A 26,451-nucleotide genomic window follows, 5' to 3' on the forward strand; every position below is an offset into this window, starting at 1 on the left:
GTAACAACTACCACAGAATAAAAGTGATGCATTACCATATACCTCGGAAAGTGAGTCATCATAGCCTTGCCTCCATGCCACGTACTTTACCTCATCCTAAAATATTTAAAGTAGGCGGATCCTTGAAAAGGTGGCCCACGAGAGCTGAGCATGCTGGCACCATACTCAATAAGTGTCATAGATTCTCTCAAACTAAAGTTCATGGGACAATGCTTTACAAAAATAATATGATCAATATTTGATATAAAGTTGTAAACAATTATATTAATTCATTCTCTTTATCATTTTAAGTAAAAAAAAATTAGTAAAGTGTAAACATGATATAAACTTTTAAAATATTTATATCAATCCACAATTCTAATGAAAATCATGCAAAACTATTTCAATGGAATTAAGTCGCTAAAATCACTTTTGGCTCATTAGGCCTAAATATAAGAAAATTATTTTTAACATTTCATTGGGAGTACTATAACGATACCGATATAAGAACAATGTCAATTAGGTGATTAACCTAGCGGCAAGTATCGTATACCCTACTTGCTCAAGTTATCTCATTATCGTGTTTCACGAATTGACTTAGTCACGCTAATATAGTACATTTGCCGCGCTTGGGGGGGACTTATCTCACAAACGTCAACTTAGCCTTAGAATGTATCCTTTCATCGGCACGTGTATCTCCATGCTATCAAATACAATATTCATAGGTTGTTTCTCATAAAATTAAAATTTGAAATATAAACAAGATTAGAAGTCATTATTGTTCTATCCTAGTTATTCAGTAGAATATGATCCAAGCTAAATATGAAGGTTCATATGCTTCTGTACAAAACTTGCTAGATCGAGTGCAATCACTGATAATCATGCTTCTTAAAGTTCACTACAAGTGAATCAAGTGGCAAGACGACTGGGCTGGAATTTGCAGGTTCCTGGAAAGTTTTAAACCTCCAATGAAGTCTCTCAAGGTGATATGGTCACTTCCTTCTTCAGGTAGACTGAAGCTTAACATGGATGGGAGTAGTAATGTTATGGAAAGAGTGGCCGGTATTAGGGTATTGTTAGAGATAGCAGTGGAAAGCTTGTCATGGTATATGCCAAGGCTCTTCACTTCTGCACTAACAATACGGCTGAAACACAAGCTGCACTTTTTGGAATTGAGTGGATTGCATTCAATAGGATTCACAATGTAATTCTAGAAATGGACTATTTATTGATTGTTAATATGCTTACTGAATCTTCTTCACCTTTTTGGGAGATTCATGATGATATTTTAAAGATGAAAAAGATTATTCAGAGTCATCTAATTGAAGTCCAGCACTGCTATAGAGAAGAAACTTCAGTGGCAGACACACTATCAAAACATGGTGCTACATTGGATATTCTACATATTGCTACCATCTCCCTCAATGTCCAAGATCTAGCTAAGGAGACTGTAGGGGTATATCAAATGGATAGGAGGCAAATGCCTTCATTTAGATTCAAGAGATCAAAAATGAACCTACGACCAAATGGAGTAGGATGATAGTTAGATTGTATATATGTTGTGTTTGTACTTTTTTGTAAGCTCAAAAGTCATAGCAACACATGTACATGGAAGACTCACTTCCTGCTATCATAGTAGTACTAACATAGCTAGCATGTTTTGGTGTTAACTGATATTGGATTGGGTATGTCTAGTCATTTCTACTTCACAGAGGAACATAGGTATTTGGTTCCTTTTGTTGTATGTTTCTCATTTTGATTATTAAATTACAGGTAGAGGTCTACCTAACCCTCCCACCCCCACCCCACCCCCACCAAAATGCTTGATTGCTAAAAAAAAAGTAGAATATGATCCAATGTTAACGGATATGTTTTTAACAGTAACATGTCAGAAAATGAGTGTATAAAACACTAATTATTGTATGTTATAAAGTTATAACAATTATGAAATACTCTCAAATTTCATCTTTAATAATTATACAATAGGGTTTGTTTTTTCAAGGTACTCAATTTTATTCTCTATTTTCTTTATCATTTATTTAAATTTAATTTTGAAATTCACATTAATTAAGCTATTTTTAAGGGAAACTTGCACAAATATCCCAAATAAGTCTCAACTTACCAACCTCTAGCCATTAGTCATAAACTTACCAAAACTAGCCAAGCACATATAAAAATTGAAAAATCAAATAAATAAGGTTCTTTCTCTCAAAGAATCACATGCAAAAATCTCCTTCTATATTTTTAAGCATGATTAGCAATATTAGATGCAAGACGGAAAGGAAATTTCATGGATAAGGTAGCAAATAAAGTGATGAAATACAAAAACAAATATACAATATTCCAAAAATCTAAGCAAAAAAGGAACTTTTTCAATGGGTATAGTTAAAATACATTGAAAACATATAGATAAGTCAATATACAAAATTTGAGGAAGGTTGAAGGTGATTTGGACTGGTTTTGTATCAAAATTCATAATTAAATCGAGTTCAAAAAATTCTTCTACGACGCATGTATCTCACACACAGGTATACATGGATATACATGTGATACACAATTGATACATATGTGATACACAAATGATACACATATCATTTTTTTTCATGTTCATTTTTTACTTCGAATTTTCAATTCAAATCACCTCAAAACTTCACCAAATCATCCCAAACTGAGATTCAAGCTCCTTAAGATGTACCCAATCTATTTTAATAACACCCACTCAAAAGAAAGCAAAATTTTTACCTTTTTTTGCTACAAATAGCTAATTGGCTAATATTAGTAATATTTTATGAATTGACCAATTTTTATAATGAGCTATTATAAATGGACATAGCTAGTAGTTTCCCTATATTTAACTGCAAAAAGCCTTTGTCACACAAAATGAAGCTAGAACTATATTAATTGGAATGTAATACACCACCGAATGCAACACTATCGTGGAAAGATTTTAAGTTTTATATATTGATAGTGTAAAATTATTTTATGTTAAGTAATTTAAACTAATAACTATAGATAACTCCACCCATAAAATTTAAAATTATTAACTTAAAAATAATGAAAACAAACGTATAAAACAGATTCCTCTATGGTAAAAAGGAAAAGCCCCATAGCAGCCAAAAAAGTAATACTACAATATTCAATAATACTAGCACGACTTCTTATAACAAACCATTTCTTCCAAATATATATAATATTACATTATTAAATATTATTCTCTATAAACGAGACAAAGCAAGAATCTGCTCCTGATTTTGATCGTAATATCTCGTCTTTTCCCTGTTGACTTGACTTGTCTTTTTGCTTATTTGATTTGACTTTTCCGAAATAACAAAAGTCTTAGCTATTGCTCTCAAATGGTGTTTCTGTACTTTCCCAGTTCCAGTCTTAGGCAATTCTTCAACAAATTTCACCTTTTTTGGTACCATAAATCCTGGCAAATTTGACCTACAATGAGCAATAATATCAACTTCTTTAACTTCTGAATTTTTGCTCATAATAACAAATGCACATGGACTTTCACCCCATCTGAAATGTGGCATTGCCACAACAGAAACTTCTACTACATTTGGATGTCTCATAATTGCATTTTCAACTTCAATACTACTAATATTTTCCCCACCTGAAATTATCACATCTTTGCTTCTGTCTTTAATTTCTAAATACCCATCTGAGTGAATTACTCCAACATCTCCTGTAAAAAACCAACCATTTTTAAACACTTCCGAATTCGCTTTGTCATTCTTGAAATACCCTTTCATAATACTACTCCCTCGTAAACATATTTCCCCTATTGATTTTCCATCTCGTGGCACACTTTGCATATTCTTGAAATTTTTCACATCAACATCTGCTAGTGTTAAAATCCCAACTCCTTGTCTTGCTTTCAACTTGGATTTATTTTCACTAGGCAATTTGTTCCATTTTTGTTGCCATTCACATACAAGGGCTGGTCCAGTGGCTTCTGTGAGTCCATAAGCATGAACCACATGGAACCCGAGTCTCTCGATTTTCTCTAAAAGTGGCGCAGGTGGTGGTGCGCCACCTGTTAGAATTTGGACTCGGGTAGTTATGGGTCTGTACTCGTATGGTTTGGCTTCAAGAAGGATGTTGAAAACAATAGGTGCACAACACATGTGTGTAACGTTATGTGACACTATGTTTGTGTACATTTCTTGGGCTGTAGTATTGCGAATGCAAATATTAGTCCCACCTCTTGCAGCTATGCCCCAAGTGAAAGTCCATCCATTGCAATGAAACATTGGCAAGGACCATAAGTAGACAGGCTCAGTACCCATTTCCCAGCCTAATATTAAACTCAAAGTGCTCAAATATGCTCCTCTATGACTGTACACAACTCCCTTGGGCTCTGAAGTCGTACCTGTTGAAGATATAATTAAGTAAATAAAAGTATATATTTTTTTATTAATTTAAAATTTTATACGAAATAATCCTACATTTCAATAGTACCTGATGTATAACTTAAGGTAATTGGATCCCACTCATCGGTAATTTCTTCAGGGATGTAACTTGGATTCCCTTGGAACACCAATTGCTCGTACTCGAGCTCGCCTAGCCGGATTCCGGTAGGGGAGTTGATGTCATCAATGACAATGACAAGAGGCATTAGCATTTCAGAAGTTTTGGACCTCTCAAAGTCGGCAACTAGAAGTTCGAGGGCCTTTTTAGCAATTTCTAAGTATTCATAATCAACAAGAAATACTTTGGCTTCAGAGTGTTTGAGAGTGACTGCAATGTTCTTAGCGTCTAGCCTTGTATTGATGGCATTCAACACAGCGCCTGCCATTGGCACAGCAAAATGCATTTCATACATTGCTGGGACATTTGGAGCCAACACTGAAACCTGTATAAGCAAAGATAATTAATTATTAAACACATAATTTTGTTGATGTAATCACTATATAGTTAAGGATATCTTGCTCATTTTCTTGAGTTGCATGTGTTATTTGGTTGAGGAAACTCTAGTCATGCATGTTAAAAAGTCCTAACTTGTTGCTTTGAAATTTTTTGTCACAAACATACTAATCATGTTAGAGTTTTACGTTTTATGCACTGACGGTATAAATAATATTATATTTATATAATCAGATCACTTGATGAGCTAACCTTACGAGTTATAATAGGTTAAACTATACTAATCGTACATGTCATACATACTTACCACGTCGTTTTTGACAATGTTTAGGGATCGAAGAGAGGAGGCGAGGCGACAACAACGCTCGTAGGTTTGGCTCCATGTGAAACGGACACCACCATGGATGATGGATATTCTATTGGCATAACATTTGGAGGCTCTTGTTAAGAAGGTAAGAGGAGTTAGAGGCACATAATTTGCTCCACATTTTGGTAATCTATCCATAGTCTCAGAGTGGAATTTGTGTTTTTTCAAAAAGTATAGGCTCTTAAATTTGTTTTGCAGAAAGGTTTGTAGTTAGAGAAAAATGTAGTGAGGTTAAGAGATATAAGAAGGGGAAATTTATATAGGGAAAGTCCAAGTGGAGAGTCAGGATTATGGCCCATATATGGGTCCCTAAATGGTTGTTTAGGTGGAAACAATAGGGAAGTTGCAGTGAATGTGTAGTACTAATTCTAGACTCATAATTTCCACAGTTCCATGAAAGACCTTTGACCTAGGAAAATATACCAGTGATAGTTAAGTGGTTGTTTTCATAAAAGTTTTGGCTGCTTTGACCTAACCACTTCATCCTAGGCTGGGGTAATATAACCAAAAGCCACCTCACTTCAGTAGTTCATGTCTTATGTTTACTTTAAGGAATTAATTTGTTGGGCTTGTGGCTTTCCACACGGGAGACTTGCTATTAATTCTCTTCAGCAGGAGCCTTTTCAGTTGAACTTGGGTACCAGACTTGTCTAGTACGGTTTATATTTCTTGTGTAATTTGCGAGCTATTGCACACTGAGCAGATTACACAGTGCGCACCCAAAGGGTAGCGGCTGCGGATTTTTCTGGGAATTTTTCAAAAAAAAAAAAAACGTATATATCCTAGAAAAATTACATGGTGTAACTAACTTATACATTGTATTTACTATTCGTAGCTATACTTTTATAAAATAACCATTCTTAGCTATATATGAATTTTATAGCAAATCCACATGTATTTCTGTATTTCGCCTTGATTTTGTACCATGTATGCATCTTTTTCAGGTATGGGATTTTTTTTGCCACCATGTATGGTTGGTTGACTGTATTTTTGTGATTATGTACCCATGCATACAACCCCTATATTTTTGTTGTTTGTATCCTTGTATACACTCCTGTATTTATATATTTTTCATTGGTTGTATTTATTACGGGAACAAATACAGTTGATACAGGTTGTATTAGTTGCGCAAACAAATACAGTTGACACAGACTGTATTTGTTGCGTGAACGAATATAGTCAATACAAACGCCTAGCAAGGAAATATTTGCTACGAATGCATGATAAATATTGAAATAATATCTGCTGATTATAACTACTTGTGAAACTATAGTGCTTCTGAAATTTCCTCTATATCCTACCACACAAAAAGTAGTGTTTAGATTATCTCTGTATGTTAACCTGTTTATGGAGTAATAGGTAATTAATGTATCTTAGTATTAAAATTATTAATCTCACTTTAGTTGTTACGTATAGCCATCCAAAAACATAGGTTGACAACTTGTAGGATGATTAAACTACTAAGGTCTAAACATGTTGTCATTTCATACACCATATTCCATGTGGCTTAACTGCCAAAGAAGAATATAAAAATGATTGTTGGGAGGTGGATAAACGTATTAGAAATTATTTGACGTAGTGTTATTATTATTATTTTGGTTTATTTATATGACACTACCTTAATATTTTAGTGGCTGTCCCACTAAAGATGATGTTTGTTTCCGAGGAAAAATATATAGTATACTGATTTTAGGCACTTATTCAGTTATAAGATATTTATAACTGTATAAATTTTGAGTGAGGATAAAATTTTGTCTTTTCGTAATTATATATACGGCTGCCGTTATATATAATATATAAGACCAATGATCTAGGCTGCTAAACGATAAATAAACTAAAAACTGAGTCATGTGTAATTAAATCAGGTTATATATGTTGAAAAATCAAAATAATAGAAACAGTTTATCTTACCGAGATTTAAATAAATCATATGCTTGGGTGACTGAAATCTTGTTATATTTTATAATCTTGAGAAGAAGATTGAACCTAAAATTGGATGTCTTTTGGAGTCCTAAACATAAATTTATTTTTAACGAGTTTAAGTTTTATCTAAATAATTAACCTGCTTTATTTTTGCAGGTAACTAGTTCACTTTTTTGTTGATTGTTACTAGCTTGTTGTTATCTTTTAGGTGAATTGATAGAGTAAAAATTCATTCACATTATTAGTGTATAGAAGTTAAACTTTAATTGATAACGTAAAAATAATAACTAACTTATTATAACGGGTTAAATTATATCAATAAAGTATATTACTTAATTTCTTTTTAATGAGGTGAATTTATTAGAAAATTTCCAAGCACTTTGTTGGATAGCAGGAGGTGAGACTCTACTTTTTTATATTTGAACATTCATTTCCATCAATTTTCCCTCTGGAGTGCTGAAAGAAGAAAGTGAGTCTGTTGTGTTTTCCTTGTATTTTCCCACTGTTGAATTGTATATAATTTGACCAAAATATAATCCATAGGACTTACACTGACTAAGATCTATTAGTTTCTAGAATTGATAGTCAAAAATTCTTTTTTTTTCTTGATGTTCAAAAATTAAGACAATAGTGTTTAATGAGTTAGAAGTATGAAAGAAATGCATGACTGTACTTTGAATTCCATGTTTCCACGTGAAACCAAAATCCTATATTATTTGTTCTTTTCCTACTTAACTAACTCTGGAAGGAGAAATCTGTTAGAAATAGGGGTTTTATATTTGGAATTACTCTTTATCGCAGCGTATGTATGTTGTTCAGATCTTTCAAAAATGTTGTTGTAAACTTTGTGGAATCCTCCAAAATGCACAAAGTTTGAAAAACCTGACACACCGATAGTCATTTTTTCTAAAGAGGCCGAGCACATAGAATGCAGCAAAAAAATTAAAGATGGGATAAAAATAATCTTTGAAAGTTAAAAAATTTGAAAAATCCGACACACCGATAGTACTTTTTTCTAAAGTGACCGAGCACATAGAATGCAGCTCAATGCTTATATTCAGCTAGCGTTTGTATATAGATTTGATTTAAACTTTAAAAAAAAATATATGGGATAAAAAAAAAATTGTAAGTTGAAATTGTATTTGGACATACATTTTACTAATGAATAAATTAAAATTTTGTGAGTAGATAACTTCAAAAACTTGAAAAATTAGTCTAAACCATTTTTTAAAACTTGAAAAATTCATCTTCAAAAATTGCCCAAAACTGATTATTTTTCTATAACCAAAACAATGTTTTCAAAATATTTTTAAAAATAAAAATGTAAAAAGAAACTTATGGCTAAACCGATTGGTTCTCATATCATGTTCCCTGACATTAGAGAATCTATAGGTTAATTATAATTTTTGTAAATACTATGTTACGAGTTCATTTTTTAAGTCTAAAATTTATTTGTTGAGCACCATAAATCTAAACCAACCCCGAAAATTTTAGATTCTTTTTATTAGTTAGAACTTATCTTGGATCCTTATATATATCTATAGTAACCTAAACTAAAACGAAAATACCTTGTACCACCGTCTGCGTGTATGTATATTGTTTAACTAGTCTTCTTTGCGTGTTTACTTTATATTCATGAACACATAACTTTTAAATATTGCATATCCGTATTAACCAATGTGCATGTGTTATTAAAAATATTATACGAAAAAATATAGGTCAAATATATATACAATCCCTTAAACTTAGCACAAATTTATTTCCGCTTAGGCACTTTAACTAAGACCGTTTCCCGTGAAACACTTTATCTATGTTTAAACCGACCTATTAGACACATTTATCTGATGTGGCACAGTGCGTGTACCACACTTCTTGTAAGAGCGTGGAAAACCAATATTTTTTTATTCAATATTTTTCTCTCTCCTTCCGCCCCTCTCTCTCGTCCACTGATCTCTCCACCTTAACCATTATTACAGATATCACCTCCATATTAACAACGAAACCACATGAACAAATTACTCTCTTTATGTTTAATCCTTCTAGAGAGCATAGAAAACCTCATATTTTAGTACAAAAGGCACCAATTTCCTAATTTACTTGACAATATGATGGACCTTGGATGCAAGAGCTACAAAAATCAAACTCCACCTGTCACGACCCAAAATCTAACCTGCCGTGATGGCGCCTATCTCAATACTAGGCAAGCCGATAACATTAATAACCCTCGATTTCCTTTAAGTTTGAAAATATAATATTTAAATATATTACAAAATACCACAAATACTGATACGATTACTCCCCAAAATTTGGTGTCACTGAGTACATGAGAATCTATTCTGAACAAAAGTCTGGAAAATACGGTCTATAATAGTTTGAGACCAAATACAGTAAATAAGGAGATAGGAAAGGAGATTCAAGGTCTACGAAAAACGGCAGCTACCTCTGAATCTCAGAAAAATCAACTATACGAGAGAATCAACATCCGCTATGTCCGGGAACACCTGGATCTGCACACGAAGTGCAGGGTGTAGTATAAGTACAAACAACTCAGCAAGTAACAATAATAAATAGGGAACTGAAGATATTGACGAGCTACACAGTTATAGTTCATTTTCAGTAATTCCAGCAGAGAGTAGACATGCTTTCAATTCCAGCAGTTTAAGTCAAATCAGTGTTATACAGTTCAAGTTCATATAATCCGGATATAAAATCTTTCAGAGAATTTCACAACAATGACAGATAGAAACTAAGTGCAACAATAAATGAAAAGCAAGTACAGCCTCTCAGGACAACAGTCGCTCACTAGGCTCCCAGCTCTCAACACTCACACTCAATGGGTACCCGCGCTCACTAGGGATGTATAGACTCCGGAGGGGCTCCTACAGCCCAAGCGCTATAATCTGCACGGACAACTCACGTGCTGCACGGACAACTCACGTGCTATATTATCAATATCTGGATCCGCACGGATAACTCACGTGTTGCACGGATAACTCACGTGCTATAGTATAATATCTCGATCCGCACGTACAACCCACGTGCTGCACGGACAACTCACGTGCTATAGTATAATATATCACAATTAGGCCTTCAACCTCGCTCAGTCATAATTCTCTCCAGTCTCTCGGACTTTCAACAATCATGAAATCAATTCAAACTACAATGATATGATGAATCAAAAATGAACATTAGAGACTGGGATAAAATAAACAAGTAAACTGTAACTAAGTACAAAACAACAATTAAGCAGATAGTTCAACATGTACACGACCTCTGTGGGTCCCAACAGTACCAACATATAGCCTAAACATAGTTTCTATCATGACTCACGGTCAAATTTTCACAACACATAGAGAGCACATAGCTAACAACAAGTTATTCAACTTTACAGTTTCTACAGGACGAACCAAGTCACATTCCCCTCGGTGCATGCCCATATGCTTATCACCTGGCATGTGCGTCACCTCTAAAATAATCACATGATATCAAAATCCGGTGTTTCATACCCTGAAAACCATATTTATAACTGTTACTTACCTCAAACCGTGTAATTCTTTATTTCGCTATGCCCTTGCCACGATAATTGTTCTTCGAAAGCCTCGTATCTAGTCATAATTAATTCGATTCAGTCAATACCAATTATTGTAATTAATTCCATAAGGAAACACTAATTTTCCAATAAAAATCTAAAATTATCTCAAAAATCGCTCGTGGGGACCATGTCTCGGAACCCGACAAAAGTTACAAAATATGAACGCCTATCCAACCACGAGTCTAACCATATAAATTTAACCAAATTCCGACATCAACTCGACCCTCAAATCTTCAATTAAAGTGATTGAAGATTTTTTACCATTTTCAATCCAATCTTTACCCATTTAAACTCAACAATCTTTCCATAAACCTTATTGATATGTATAAATAATACTATTATACCCAAGAATCATACTCTTAATCACACATCTTTACCCAAACTCGAAATTGAAGACTAGGGGTTTGGGTGAAGATCTTGTGATATTTCCTTGTTGGATTTCAAAGTTTGAACAAGATATTGATGAACAAAGCACTTGAGCTTCTTCCTCTCTCTAGAACACTCTCTCTTCTCTCTAAAAATGTTAGACTTTTTCTCCAAAATGAGTCCTAAAGCCTATTTATCAAAATGGGGTCGGGTTATGAAAATAGAAAAATTAACCCTCCGAAAGCAGTTTGTGATCGCATAATGGACCGCGGAATGGGTATGTGGGTCGCAAAATAGTCGCAAAAATTGGTACCCATAACTGAGCTGTTCTGGTACATTCTGCGACCAGTTTGCGGTCGCAAAAGCACTTTCGCGATCGCAGAATTATTCTGTGATCGCAGAATTGTCGTAGAATCTCATTTTTCCAGCCTTTGGTAATTCAGTCTTAACTTATTGTAGGAATGTCCAAATGACGAACGGTTTAAAGTGTTAAAAACTAGACTCAAAGATCTTTCATTTGATAGGTAATGCATCATAAAAACTTAGTATCATGAGAGTTATGCTCATTTGCAGTTAGGTCTTGTGCGAACTCACTTGAAACTTTAGTCTATTATGAAATTTTTAACTTCTACATTCGATGCCGAAACCTATCGAATCAAGTCCAATTGACCTAAAAGTTTGCACACAAGTCATAAATGACATAACGAACCTATTCCAATTTTCGGAATCGGATTTCAACCTCGATATCAGAAAGTGAACCCCTCGGTCAAACTTTTTAAAAATTTAACTTTTGCCATTTCAAGCCTAATTCCACTATGGACCTCCAAAATATTTTCCGGACATGCTCTCAAGTCCATAATCACCATACAGAGCTATTGGAATCATCAAAACTTTATTCTGTGGTCATTTACACATAAGTCAACATTCGGTCAACTATTTCAACTTAAACTTCCAACATAAAATTCATTCTTCCAAGCTAACTCCGAAATACCTTAAAACCAAAACCGACAATTCACACAAGTCATAATACCCCATAGGAAGTTATTCAAGATCTCAAATAGTTGAAATGAGCGTAAATGCTTAAAACAACCGGTCGGGGTCTCCCCCGCTTAAACATATATTCGTCCTCGAATGTGCCAAGAGTTGTTCCTAAGCCTTTAAATCGGTGTTCCTCCTTACCATGCACATACCTGGGGGTGATCTCATGCCACCCTATTCTATATAGTCCTGACAGCATAATACAACTGAAAATCATTAATTTAACCTTAGCCCAAAACTTGGAGCCCAATTTCTAACACCCAGAATTCTTTCCAAGATCTAAATCTCACATCTACACCGTGTAAGTCTGAACAAGTTGCATCAAGCCATAGCCATAACCCAAGATATAATCACATTACATACTACACAACTCGCATGCTCGCAGCACCATTCCCGATCATAATCACAGTAATTACTCCAAACCAACCAAGTACAAGTATCAAACCTCCTATTAAGCCAAACCTCATTCCAAACCCTTCGTACACTGCTGATAATAAAAGAAACATGCAGAAATCTCATAACCCTTTATCAAAGCAACAAGTCATGGAGCTCTTTCGCCCCAACCAGAACCATAATCACTTTTTGAGCCGACTTTCAATATTATCCTCCCAAATATATCGTAATCAAACATGATAGTACCCACTCTAGATCCAATGACCTTATATTATTAAACACAACTATCCCACAGACACGCCACATCAATATAACTCAAGCCACAACTGCGCAATCTGTGTACCCAAATATGGGAGATGTCTCAAGGAAGAGAACTGTATTGCAAGTTCCACAAGCACCACTACAACCGCAATGTTACAACCACCACCTCAAATTTTGTGAAGAGGATAACCGTAGGCGCATGTGCACAATTGTAGAGGAAGGAAATTAATGAATCAGATAAATTATTATAGAAATAAAATTCCCAAACACGACACGTACGACTCCCGTGCCAATAATATGAATCGCCCGGCATGGTCACAGGCCTCCAGTCCCAGCATATCATACATGAGCAATTAAGCAAGTACACTTGTATATGATAATGAAATAAGATTCTCATGCTCCTGGACTGGTATAAAGAACACGTCATAGTGTAAGCATGTGCAAAGTCTGCTATCACACTTCAAATCGGCAATTTAACGCGAAAATAGTAACTACCCCGTTTATTCAGGGGAATTAGCCTCTTTGTGTCACGACCCAAAATCAACCGTCGTGATGGCACCTATCATGGAACTAGGCCAGCCTCAACTCAACAACCCAACACCAACATCAATAAGTTTGAAAACGTTAATAGAAGTATTTAACATTTAAGAAAAACTGTTTAAAATATATAAAAAACCCAAAGTGATACAATCCGGCCCAAAACCATGGTGTCACTGAGTACATGAGCATCTAGATCAGAAATACAATCTACTACAGTGTCAAGATATATAAACTGAAAGTACAACAAAGATAAACAAGGAGAATCAAGGCCCGCGGACGCCGTGCAACTACCTTGATAGTCTCCAAAACTCTAGGATCCTCAATCAGCAACCTCCGCTACGACCGTTATCGCCTGGATCTGCACACGAGGTGCAAGGGGTAACGTGAGTACACCAACTCAGTAAGTAACAAGTCCAAACTTTGGACTAAAAGGTAGTGACGAACTCAACCGATAAAGATAAAATAGAAATAACTGAACAGAAACGTAGGCATGCTTTCAAATTAAATAGGCAATTCAAACAGTAAAGTGAAGCAGATCTGAACAGTGTAAAGAATATAACTTTGTTATCTCTCCATGCCAATGCACATGTTGTATGTGATGCATCATGCTGTCAGCCTCATGTGCTCACACTCTCGAATGCTCAACCACTCGGTATTGTATATGGCCCATACGGCCCAGGGAAGATCCATCCCAGAACATATACATCACTGACTATAAGTCACCCAGTACTGAGGAAGGCTAATCTAGCCCTGTGGAGAAGATCCAACTCCAGGTATCAAGTACTTCAGACAAGATCCATGTCCAGAGAAGATCCATCCCTCAATAATATCAATCGCGCTCACTAGGGGTATGTTACAGACTCCATAGGGGCTCCTACAACCCAAGCGCTATCATAATCATCAACATAACCACTGCGGCATGCAACCCGATCCCATAACTGTTATTCATAACCAGGAACTCAACCTTACTCAGTCATCAACCTCTCCAGTCTCAACACAGGCTTACAATGTCATGGAAACAACCCGGAACAATGATATGATGAATCAATAATTAACTGAGACCGAGGTATGGTATAAAAATGCATGATCATGACTGAGTATGAAATAGTAAATGGAAACTAGTGAGATGATAGTAAGAAAAGACCGCCACGGGTCTAAACAATACCGGCACAAAGCCTAAACATGATATCTAGCATGATTTACAGTTCAACTACTTTATCACATGATGAAAACATGGACATCAACAGGATAGAGTCACTAAACGGTGCCATGGAATCACCCAGGTCACAATTCTCACGGTGCACGCCCGCACGCTCGTCACTTGGCATGCGTGTCACCTCAATACCAATCACATAACACATAACTTGGGGTTTTGAACCCTCAGAACCAAGTTTGAAAGCATTACTTACCTCAATTCAAGCAAAGTCCTACTAGGGAATACCCTTGCCTCTCAATTTGGCCTCCGAACGTCCCGAATCTAGCCACAAGTAATACAATACGATCAATATGGGTTAAAGGATTCAATTCCACATGAAAAATAGCAAATTAGACTCAAAACCCGAAATTGGCTCAAACCCGGCCCCGGGCCCACGTCTCGAAATCCGACAAAATTTACAAAACTAGATAGCACATTCACTCACGAGTCCATACATACAAAATATATCCAAATCCGACATCATTTGGTCCCTCAAATCCTTAATTTAAACTCTCCAAAATCCCAAGCCCTAATCCCCTATTTTCACTCAAAAATCCTACTAATTAATGATGAACAAGCCATAGATTCATGAAATTTATATCATTATGGGATAGAATCACTTACCCCAACGTTGCTCCTTGAAAACCTTCAAAAAATCGCCTTTCTCCCGAGTTTCTCAAATCCAAAAATTGAAAAATGAAGACAAAACCACGAGCTGGGGCTTTTCTGCCCAGCAATATTGCATCTGCGGGTCCTTTTTCCACTTCTGCGATGCTGCACCTGCGGAATTTCCATCGCAGGTGCGGAACTCACTCAAGATCCCAGGTTCCGCATCTATGTCCAACCTTTCGCACCTGCGTAAAATTCTCCGCATCTGCGAAGCCAGTCACGTCCTTCCCTTCCGCATATGCGTCCTAGGTCTCGCACCTGCTGGCTCGCAGATGCGACAGCTTTCTCGCACCTGCGCTTCCAGCCCACCTTAGCCTTGCCCGCACCTGCAACTTCTCCAAGCGCTTCTGCACCCTCGCACCTGCGAGCTCGCCCTCCGCAGGTGCGAAAATACCAGTAGCAGCAGCTTCAGCTGCATTTTCCAACTTCAACCAATCCGTTAACCACCCGGAATCACCCCGAACCCCTCGGGACCTCAACCAACCATACCAACAAGTCATATATCAACATACAAACTTAGTCGAGCCTTCGAATCACTCAAAACAACATCAAAACACCAAATTACCCTCGGATTCAAGCCTAAGAACTTCTAAACTTCTGAATTCCACAAACGACGACAAAACCTACCGAACCACGTACGAATGACCTCAAATTTTACACACACGTCACAAATGACACCACAAACCTACTCCAACCTTCAAAAATCCATTCCGACCCCGATATAAAATTTTCCACTGCCAACCAAAATCACAAAATTTCCAACTTTCGCCAATTCAAGCCTAATTCTACTACGGACCTCCAAATCGCATTCCGGACGCGTTCCTAAGTCCAAAATCACCTAACGGATCTAAGAGAACCATAAAAATTCCAATCCGAGATTGTTTACCCATAAATCAACATCCGATTGACTTTTACAATTTAAGCTTCTACTTAAGAGACTAAGTGTCTCAATTTACTCCGAAACCACTCCGGACCCAAACCAACTAACCCGATATAACATAATATAGCTGAAAAGCACAAAAGAAAGTAGAAATGGGGAAAACAGGGCTATAACTCTCGAAACGACCGGCCGGGTCGTTACATCCTCCTCCTCTTAAACAAACGTTCGTCCTCGAACTTGCCAAGAGTTATTTCTAAGCCGCCAAATCACTATTCCATCTAACCACGCACGTACCCGGGGGTGATCCCATGTCACCCTATCCCATATAGGTCTGATAACACCACATAACTGAAATTTCTTAGTTCTACCTAGCCCACAAGCCTTAGAATCCAATTTCCAAAATCAAAAATTTCTTATAAGGGCGGAATCCCGCAACCTACACACTGTATAAGTCCGAACAAGCTGTACCAAAAGCCATAACCATAATTCAAATTCTCAAAACATTAAATACCACATAGCTCAAATGCTCAAAGTAATGAGTTTTAATCACCGTAGCTACTCGAAACAACCCCATGCCGGTAATAAATCTCATATCAAACAAGACTCCATTCCAAAATCTTCGTACATCACCGATGATGAAAGAAACGTGTAGAGACTCGTAACCATTCACCAGATCTAATAGTCGTGGAGCTCTCTCTTCTTCGACAAGAACCATAGCAAATCCCTAAGCTGACTTTCGATATTATCCTTCCAAATATGCCACAATCAAATATGATAGCACCCATCCTGGATCCGACGACTTCATCTTATCAATTACCAGCTATTCTACTAACATGCCATACCAATACTATCTAAAGCCACAACCCATGCAATCCGTGCATCAATAAGCAACCTTCCAAATGTACTCAATCACAAAAAAGTCTCAAACAAGAGAATCATCCTATAAGCCCAACAGGTACCAACCCAACGCAATGCTAAGAACCCATCACACACCGTAGAAATATAATACACAAATCTAACACAAGGATCATATCTTAACATAAATTTGCCGCAATACGCGACCCCATCCAAACACTGATCCACGTGAAATAACTCAGCCACCATGCTCAAAATCAATAACCACGCGCAATCCGGAATCAAGTACTCGAAGTGCACTACCAAAACCATGGAGAAGGAAATGACACCATGCCACACAAACCCGAAAGAACATAACCAATGCGCAACCACTCTTGCATCACCCAAATACTCATCTCGCGCAAATTTCCGCTATAAGGCCCAATAGAACTGCACCATGGGTGCACACAACCAATGAATCACAACCCCTCGTAGCATAGAAGAGTAACTCACCAAACATATCAAAACACGAATAAGCTCAATGACAACCGAATGATACATCCGTAAATCAAAACACAATGCCCCTTTCAACCGCGCACCCCTCTCAGGGATTACTGAGAAACTATAACATTCATTTAAATATACAGCACTGACCATTCTGTCCAGAATTCGTGAACTCACCTTCAAGAATGCATTGTCACCTTGTACATGTAAATCGTAATCCTGCACAACACACCACATCTATCATGTCATCACCATACTGGTCTAGTCTACTACCCAGTTATCCTATTTACTTCGAGTTTCTTCTGAATTATCCTCAATTTGATACTTCTCCTTTTCAGAACTCCACAATCCTTACCCAAAACCCACTACAAGACACCCTAACATAACATCACACCACCATAAGACCCATATCTTGTGTACCTCCATAAATACCGCAACTATAATGCTCACTCTGAAAATACCTTATGTAACTTTAAAATTATTCTTCTTACATTTCTTATGCTAAAATGTGGAATCCATAATCATACAGAATTACCGTAAATCCCGGCACCTCATTAGCACAACAATGCTCGAAGGGGTAACCCTGCCTTAACACTACCGATCAAACTCACACTCCGTGTGCACTACATCTTTCAATATAACAATTTAATCATTTCATGATTTTTCATAAAATGCAATATAACCTGCATTCAAGAAATATTCTTACTCAAGTCATCCCCGATATCAACCTCTGCAAGTCATGACCAATCAACAAGTATGCCTCAGCCCAAAACTAATACCGTACAAAATCGTGCGATCAAATCATAGATAGCAAACTCCCCCATTTGGCTCAAAGCCATATAACAAAATATCTGATAACTCACCATACCCAAGATAACATCTAAATTAACCATACTAAGCAATAAGATATCTACTCTAGTCTCCAAACTCCCAATAGTTACCACACATAACCGATATACACGGTCCACAAAGACAGCATTGCCTACCGGTGTAGACACATGAACAGGTGAAGCTTGAGACTCATACGGTATATTCAGATAATGAGCGAAATACGAGGATACACATGAATAAGTGGGACCGGAGTCAAATAATACAAGGCATCTTTATGACAAACTAAGACAATACCTGTAATCACAATATCCGAAGCAATGATATCTGGTCTGGCAGGGAGTGCATAGAAACGGGCCTGACCGCCACCTTATCGGCCTCCCCCTCTAGGGCGACCCCTAGCTGACTGAGCTCTACCCCGATCTGGCTGGGTGGGTGATGAAGTAACCGGTGCCGAAGTCGAAGGCTGACTCCTCTGCTGAGATGAACCTCCCGAAAGGCGGGGACAATGCCTCTTGATATGACCCAAACCTCCGCACCCAAAGCAACCTCTCTCTGCAAATGGCGGTGGGGACTGAAGGAAACCCCGAGTACCTGAATAACTGCTAGAAGGTCCTGACACAGACGAACCTTGAGTTGATGGTGCATGAGACGAACTCTGCACTGGTAGCGCACCGAATGATATCTGGCCCTGCTGATAACCATAGGGCCTATGGCTGGAAGATGCACCTCGGTGCATTGGGTGAGCAGTTTGAGCATGCCCAAAAGGACGACCTCTACCATTCTGTAACTGACCCCCAAAACGAGCACCACTAAATCCTCCATGTCCACGAGACCTCTTGGCCTCCCTCTCAACCCTCTCCTGACTGCGAACAATCTCAATTTGGCGAGCAATGTTGACAACCTCGTCAAAAGTAGCACCAGACACTCTCTCTGGTCATAAGCAATCACAGCTAATAAGTGAGACCATCTACAAACCTCATGATCCTCTCCCTGTCTGTGGGAACCAACCGGATAGCATGACGGTCCAACTCCAAGAATCACATCTCATACTGCGTCACAGACATATCACCCTGACGAAGCTGCTCGAAATGCCTGCACAGCTCCTCTCTATGGGACTGAGGCACGAACTTCTCTAAAAAGATCACGGAGAATTGTTGCCAAGTAAGGGGTGTTGCGCCCACAAGCCTACGCCTCTCGTAAGTCTCCCACCATTTGAGTGCAGCCCTAGAAAACTGAAAAGTAGTGAATGAGACCCCACAAGTTTCCAGAATGCCAGCTGTACGGAGTATCCTATGAAACTTGTCCAAGAAGTCCTGGGCATCCTCTCTCTCTGTGCCACTGAAAGGTGGAGGCTAGAGTCTTCCAAACCTCTCCAATATACGCTGATCATCCTCAGGCACAGCAGAAATCATATAATCCTGAGCAGTTATAACCGGTTGGGCTGAAGTTGCCTCCGGTGTCTAAAATCCCTGAACAACCTGCTCGGGTTTGCGAGCAGCAGGAGTCTGAGCACCTCCCCCGGCCTGAGAAGTGGCTGTTGCGGCCGGAACAGAGACCGCCTGAGCAAGGCTGGTATATGCGGTCAGAATCTGAGCTAAGTCCTTCTAAAGTCCTGGAATCACAATAGGCATAGGTGGTGCCTGAGCTGGTGGATCAACAATAGGGATCTGGTCCTGATCTGGGGCAACTGGTGAATCTGCAGGTACTGCCCCAACTGCTGTGCGGGCTGCACCTCTACCCCTACCGCGGCCTCTACCATTCCATTGGCCTCTCGAGGCCCTAGCTGGTGGTACTAGTGGCTGTCCATCCTGCCCGATAGTACGAGTCCTCACCATCTGTGAGAGAACCAAACAACCGATGTTTAGTTACCAGAATCAACATATTCGCACGACAAGAATTCAAGAATGTGAAATTTTTCTAAAGGTTCTGCAGCCTCTCGAAGATAAGTACAGATGTCTCTGTACTGATCCGCAAGACTCTACTAAACCCACTCATGACTCGTGAGACCTATGTAACCTAGGCTCTGATACCAACTTGTCAAGACCCAAAATCAACCGTCGTGATGGCACCTATCATTGAACTAGGCCAGTCTCAACTCAACAACCCAACACCAACAACAATAAGTTTGAAAACGTTAACGAAAGCATTTAACATTTAAGAAAAACTATTTAAAACATATAAAAATCCCAAAGTGATATAATCCGGCCCAAAACCAGGGTGTCACTGAGTACATAAGCGTCTAGATCAGAAATATGGCCTACTATAGTGTCTAGAGATATAAACTGAAAGTACGACAAAGATAAAGAAAGGAGAGTTAAGCCCTGCGGACGCCGTGCAGCTACCTTGATAGTCTCCAAAACTCTAGGATCCTCAATTAGCAACCGCCGCTACGACCGATATCGCCTGGATCTGCACATGAGGTGCAGGGGGTGACATGAGTACACCAACTCAGTAAGTAACAAATCCAAACTTTGGACTGAAAGGTAGTGACGAACTCATTTCCAACTTTCGCTAATTCAAGCCTAATTCTACTACGCACCTCCAAATCGCATTCCGGACGTGCTCCTAAGTCCAAAATCACCTAACAGAGCTAACGGAACCATAAAAATTCCAATCCGAGATCGTTTAACCATAAGTCAACATCCGGTTGACTTTTCCAACTTAAGCTTCTACTTAAGAGACTAAGTGTCTCAATTTATTCCGTAACCACTCTAGACCCGAACCAACTAACCCGATATAACATAATATAGCTGAAAAGCACAAAAATAAGCAGAAATGGGGAAAATGGGACTATAACTCTCAAAACGACCGGCTGGGTCGTTATACTTTGTAACCTCAAATGTAGCCAAGATAGTTTTCAACAAAGGTACGAACATGAGAAATGTTAGAACTTTACGCTTAACAGTCAACTCTAGGCATATCATAGCCTAAGCATTCTTTCGAGTATGAATACTTGCCCTGATGCTCGCATATTGGCTCAAACCTCACATATATGCACACTTATAGTGCGTAGCTATCACAAATAATTAACGCAACTAGTGCCTCCATTGAGTTAAAATAAAATACTGACCTCAAACATGCCACAATCCGAAACAATATACTTATGAGAACTCCCAGTCTCCAAGTTCATCAAACACATGAATCACCGTAACTGATCCCAACTCTGGCACTAGAATGACTAACATATCTTCCATTCACGATCTTCCCATGAGGAATACTTTCATAATTCTTCCGTGCCACATAGAAATAATTTGAATATCAATAGTCTATCAACCAGTTGAGTACTGTAATACCAATAAACATCCGTAAGTCAAAATACAATGCGCCTTTTGAAATGTGCACCCTTCTCAGGGATTATCAAGCAGTTATAACATTCATCTAAGTATCTAAAACTGACCATTCTGTCCAAAATTCATGATCTTCCTTTCAAGAATGACCTATCACCTTGTACATGTAAATCTAAATCCGGCACAACACATCACATTTATCTTGTGAAAGGCACGAGAATCTCATTATAAACTCTGAGTCACCAACAAATTACATACCCTATTAGTTAGAAACCTCTCTCTTGCTTCTTTCCAGGAGGAAATCACAATACACAACACGTTCCCCACAGCGGTAGAAAATGTCCGGTTCAAACCATGGTAGAAACCATCAGGAACACTTTGAAATCCATTTGCACATAACCAAGCTATCAAAACCGAATTCCTCTAACTCGACCAAGCCACACAGGTTGCCAAATCCGAGAGTATTGCTACAAAATACCCGTAAAGCCTAACCTCATCATAAGAACCAAAAGAACCGAGCATACCATTACCATACTAATCCAGCATGTCACCCATTTACCATACTATCTCAAGTTGAAATTTCTCTTTGTCAAAACACCATTATCCTTACCCAAAGCTCACTACAAGACATCCTAACATAAAACCACATCGCCCTAAGGCCCATAAGCCATTGTATTCTTCTTAAGCATATTCATAAATACCCGAACCGTAACACTCACTCTGAAAATACCTTATGTTAATTTAAAATTATTCCTCTTTCCTTTCTTATATTGAAATGTAGAATCCATAGTCAAACAGAATTACTGCACGTCCCGATACTATCCAATGTAAGTAACTGATTCTAGTGATATATAAATTTGAAAAAAATTCAATTTCTACGTATACATTTTGAATCCATTAAAACCCTCTCGATAGTCATCCTAGATCTCCATCTCTGCAAGTCATAACTGATCCACAAGTATGACTCCGACCAAAACTAAAATTTGACACATAACCATAAATTGAATTGTCAATAGCAGGCTCTCCCACTTGGCTCAAAGCCATAGATTAAAATACTTGATAACTCACAATACCCATACTTTATTACTACCTTAATACCGCAGTCAGTTCAATGAAAATTCTTCTCAAGCTCAAGACAAACCAACCATAAAATACCTCAATCATCCGCTAATCTCGCATTCATTCTCTTAACACTCAAGTCAACTTTCTCAACCAGATTCAAATTCAAGTCTCAACACATACGCTCCGCTGGCAGAAAAGAAACTCTTTATTCACATCATAAGAAACACACTTACATAGATTACTACGCAGGAGATAACCCACCTGCTTAGTCTCAAATTGGCATCTCGGTATACCCTTTCGCAGCCACAATTACTATGAAATCACTTAATCTTTCTAAGTCAAAACTCATTAACCAGACATAAGAATTTAATTTGCCTCAAAATTTAACAACGTGAAAGATCTTTGAAAACATTCACACTCGAGATTGTACGTCATCAAAACAAAAATAAAGCACCCAATGTAGGGACATTAGGTCCTATTCCTTTACATTTCAAGGAAACACTTCTCGTCACATTCAAATCATCTTAACACATCCCACAGTTAAGTCATACTCATCACAAATCCATTCCACCGCTCATTGAGCCACAAATTCCACTCGTAGGGATATTACCTGTAACGACCTGACTTGTCGTTTTAAGAATTAACGTCCCGTTCAGTGACTTAAGGTATCGAGCAGCTTCATAATATGTATTATGACCCGTGGGTGTGGTTGAGTTTAATTTTTGGAAGATTCGAAAATAACTTGAAAGAACAATTCTTATTTAGAAACTTAAATGGAAAGAGTTGACTGGAGAGTTGACTTTTGAGCAAACGACCCCGGAATAGAATTTTGATGATTTCAATAGCTTCTTGTGGTGGTTTTGGACTTAGGCGTATGTCCGTATTTGGATTTGGAAGTTCGTAGGACAATTCGACGTATTTTGGCGAAAGTTGAATAAATAGACGATTTTTAGAAAGTTCAATCGAAGGTTGAATTTTTTATAACGAGGTGGGAATCCAATTATGAAAATTGGAATAGGTCTGTTATGTCATCTATGACTTGTGTGCAAAATTTGAGATCAATCGGACTTGATTCGATAGGTTTCGTCATCGAATGTAGAAGTTGGAAATTTCATAATAGACTAAAGTTTCAAGTGAGTTCGCACAAGACCTAACTTCAAATTAGCATAACTCTCATGATACGAAGTGTTATATGGTGTATTACCTATCAAACAAAAGATCTTTGAGTCTAGTTTCTAACGCTTCAAACCATTTATTATTTAACACTTCTACAAGAAGTTATAACCAAATTACCAAAGGCTGGCAGCATGCGATTCTGCGACCATTATGCGATTGCAGAAGTGGTTATGCGACCGTAAACTGGTTGCAGAATGGACCGGAACAGACTAGTTCTGGGAACCGATTTTTGCGACCATTCTGCGGCCTGCATACCTATTGTGCGATCCATTATGCGACCGCAGACCTGCTTTCGGATGGTTCATTTTGCTAATTTCATAACCCAACCCCATTTTGATAAATAGGCTTTGGGGCTTATTTTGGGGTATTTTCTGAGAGTTTTAGAGAGAGGTAAGAGCATTTTAGAGAGAAAATGAGGGAACCTAACATTCTAATCATCGAATCTTCAAGAATCAAGGAAGCTAATCACAAGATCTTCATCTAAGAGGTAAGATTCAACCCCTAGTCTTCAAAATTCGAGTTTGGGGTAAAAGATTAGTGATTGGGAGTATGATTCTTGGGTGTAAGAGTATTATGCATATATGCTTGTACCAATAAGGTTTGTGGGAATATTGTTGAGATCAAATAAGTAAAGATTGGGTTGTGGAATGAAGGAAATCTTGTAGAAGAACCTTGTAACCAAATTTGCACACCTAGTGTTTGATAAAATGCTCAAATGAGCTGAAACCATAAAACTCTTCCTAATTATGGTTCACTTTATTATATTTCTAAATAGATTAAAGTTTCTAGGATTTCCGGAACCTTATAGTAATGTAAAGAAGGCTCAAGAAAGATTGGAGCCGTCCGAAGGTCAATTCACGTGAGAAAGCTATTTTGGAATATCGGCGTAACTTCAAAAAGGTAAGTATCTTGCCTAACCTTGAGTGGGGAAATTACCCCTTAGGAATTGAGTCTTATGTGGAAATTGTGTAATTGAAGCCATGTACGCGAGGTGACGAGTACATACTTGATTTATATGGGCAAATTACATTGATTGAAATTCATAGACGCCCTTATGTATTAAATTGGAAGATTGTTGGAACTTAGTAAATCCTTGATTTGTCACACCTTATTCCTTGTTTGTCGAATTTGTATTTTATATGATAATTTGGTGTTATTGTCACTTGAATTTTTATGTGAATTTCGTGTGTTGTTGATTTGATATTTCTTGAAAATAATCACATTATGGATTTTTTCATCTGCAAATAATTTTTTATGTAAGTTTAAAAGGATGCATTAATCTATTTGCCAAATATTTGGATTAAAGAATGCGTTGTTCCTTGATGAATTACTTTCCAGTTTATGTTGTTGCCATTGGTATTGAGTTATAAAGGTCGTAAATGATATTTGAGGCAAAGTGTTAAATTGTAAAATATTATTTTGTTGAGTTGTTCGCTCCCAGATATGTTTCTTAAGATCTTTGTGCACATTATGGTCGAGCCATAAGCTCCTTATTGTGAAAAATGATGTATTATTGATTTCTGTGGCAAGTTGAAATATTTGAGCACTTGAGGTGCAATTTACGATATGTTTTGATATTTGAGCACTCGATGTACAATCTGTGATATGTTGTAATATTTGAGCACTTGAGGTACAATTATGAGATGTTGGGATATAGGCACATGATATCGTTGGGAGGATTGTTCGGGTGTTTGCATGAGGTTTCTGTCGTGCTATTGTTACTATTGATATATGCACATGCGGCGTGATAAGGCGGGCTATATACGTGGGTTTGTGCATGTGGCGAGACAAGGTAGGAATATTATTATGCGCGTGCGACGAGACAAGGCGGGCATTTATTTATTATTGCGCACGTGGCGAGACAAGGTGGGTTATGTCGGGGATTGATTTGTGATGACTTGTGATGGCCTGGGGGCATTGTTGTTGTTGATATTTATGATTTGGGACCACGAGGCGGTACCTCGTGAGTACCCTTTGTTGATAATTTTCTATGGTTGCACTTGCCTTTGGTTATTTTATTTTTCCGTGATATGTAAATTCTTATATTCTGCGGTGATGTATTATTTGATTTTATTATGTGTTTTGTATTCCTTGTTGTATTGTGTTGGCTTTGGCTCTTTGTACAAGACTCTGAGGATTTGTGTTTATGGTTTTTACTAGTTTTTGAGATTTGAGTTGTTTCGAATAAAAGAAATTGCTATTATATTTTAATTGAATAAATTTTACATCCAAATTAGTGGTCATCGGATGCTTCATTTTAATTGAAATGTCATTTTCTTCACCCAAACGAGTTCAAAAATAAACTCATTTCTTTGATGATTTCTTACTTGGGTTAAAAAAAAAATTGTAAACTTACTTTATTGAAAATAAATTGATCCTGCAGATCTTATATACCTTGATATATTGGCACGTGAATTATCCGTGCAGTTGTGATATGAAATGTGGGCACGAGGTGTTGTGGTTAAATGATGATGATATTTGGCACGTGAGTTGTCCGTGCTGTTGTGATAGAGAAATTGGCACGAGGTGCCGTGAAAATATGAAAGTGGGCTAAGACCCGTATTTTATGATTTTGAAATGATGTGTCACATGGTGACTTTATTCGGAAGAGTTTTATTTGAAAGAGATTTATTTGAAAGATATTTGTTTGAAGGAAAGAGATTTATTTGAAAGTATTATATC

General features: G+C 37.6%; 1 protein-coding gene across 1 annotated transcript; it reads right to left on the reverse strand.

Annotated features, from left to right (window-relative positions):
* Positions 1–3,004: 3,004 nt before the first annotated feature.
* On the reverse strand, positions 3,005–5,433 carry LOC104085241 (trans-cinnamate:CoA ligase, peroxisomal-like). The gene is made up of 3 exons (XM_009589235.4): positions 5,159–5,433; positions 4,447–4,840; positions 3,005–4,357 (listed from the first exon to the last, which is right to left on the reverse strand). Exons 1-3 carry the CDS (start codon positions 5,354–5,356, stop codon positions 3,195–3,197), a joined length of 1,755 nt encoding a protein of 584 aa, XP_009587530.1. The 5' UTR covers positions 5,357–5,433; the 3' UTR covers positions 3,005–3,194.
* Between the last annotated feature and the right edge of the window lie 21,018 nt (positions 5,434–26,451).

The sequence above is a fragment of the Nicotiana tomentosiformis genome, chromosome 9 (assembly GCF_000390325.3).
Source record: "Nicotiana tomentosiformis chromosome 9, ASM39032v3, whole genome shotgun sequence".
Lineage (NCBI taxonomy): Eukaryota > Viridiplantae > Streptophyta > Magnoliopsida > Solanales > Solanaceae > Nicotiana > Nicotiana tomentosiformis.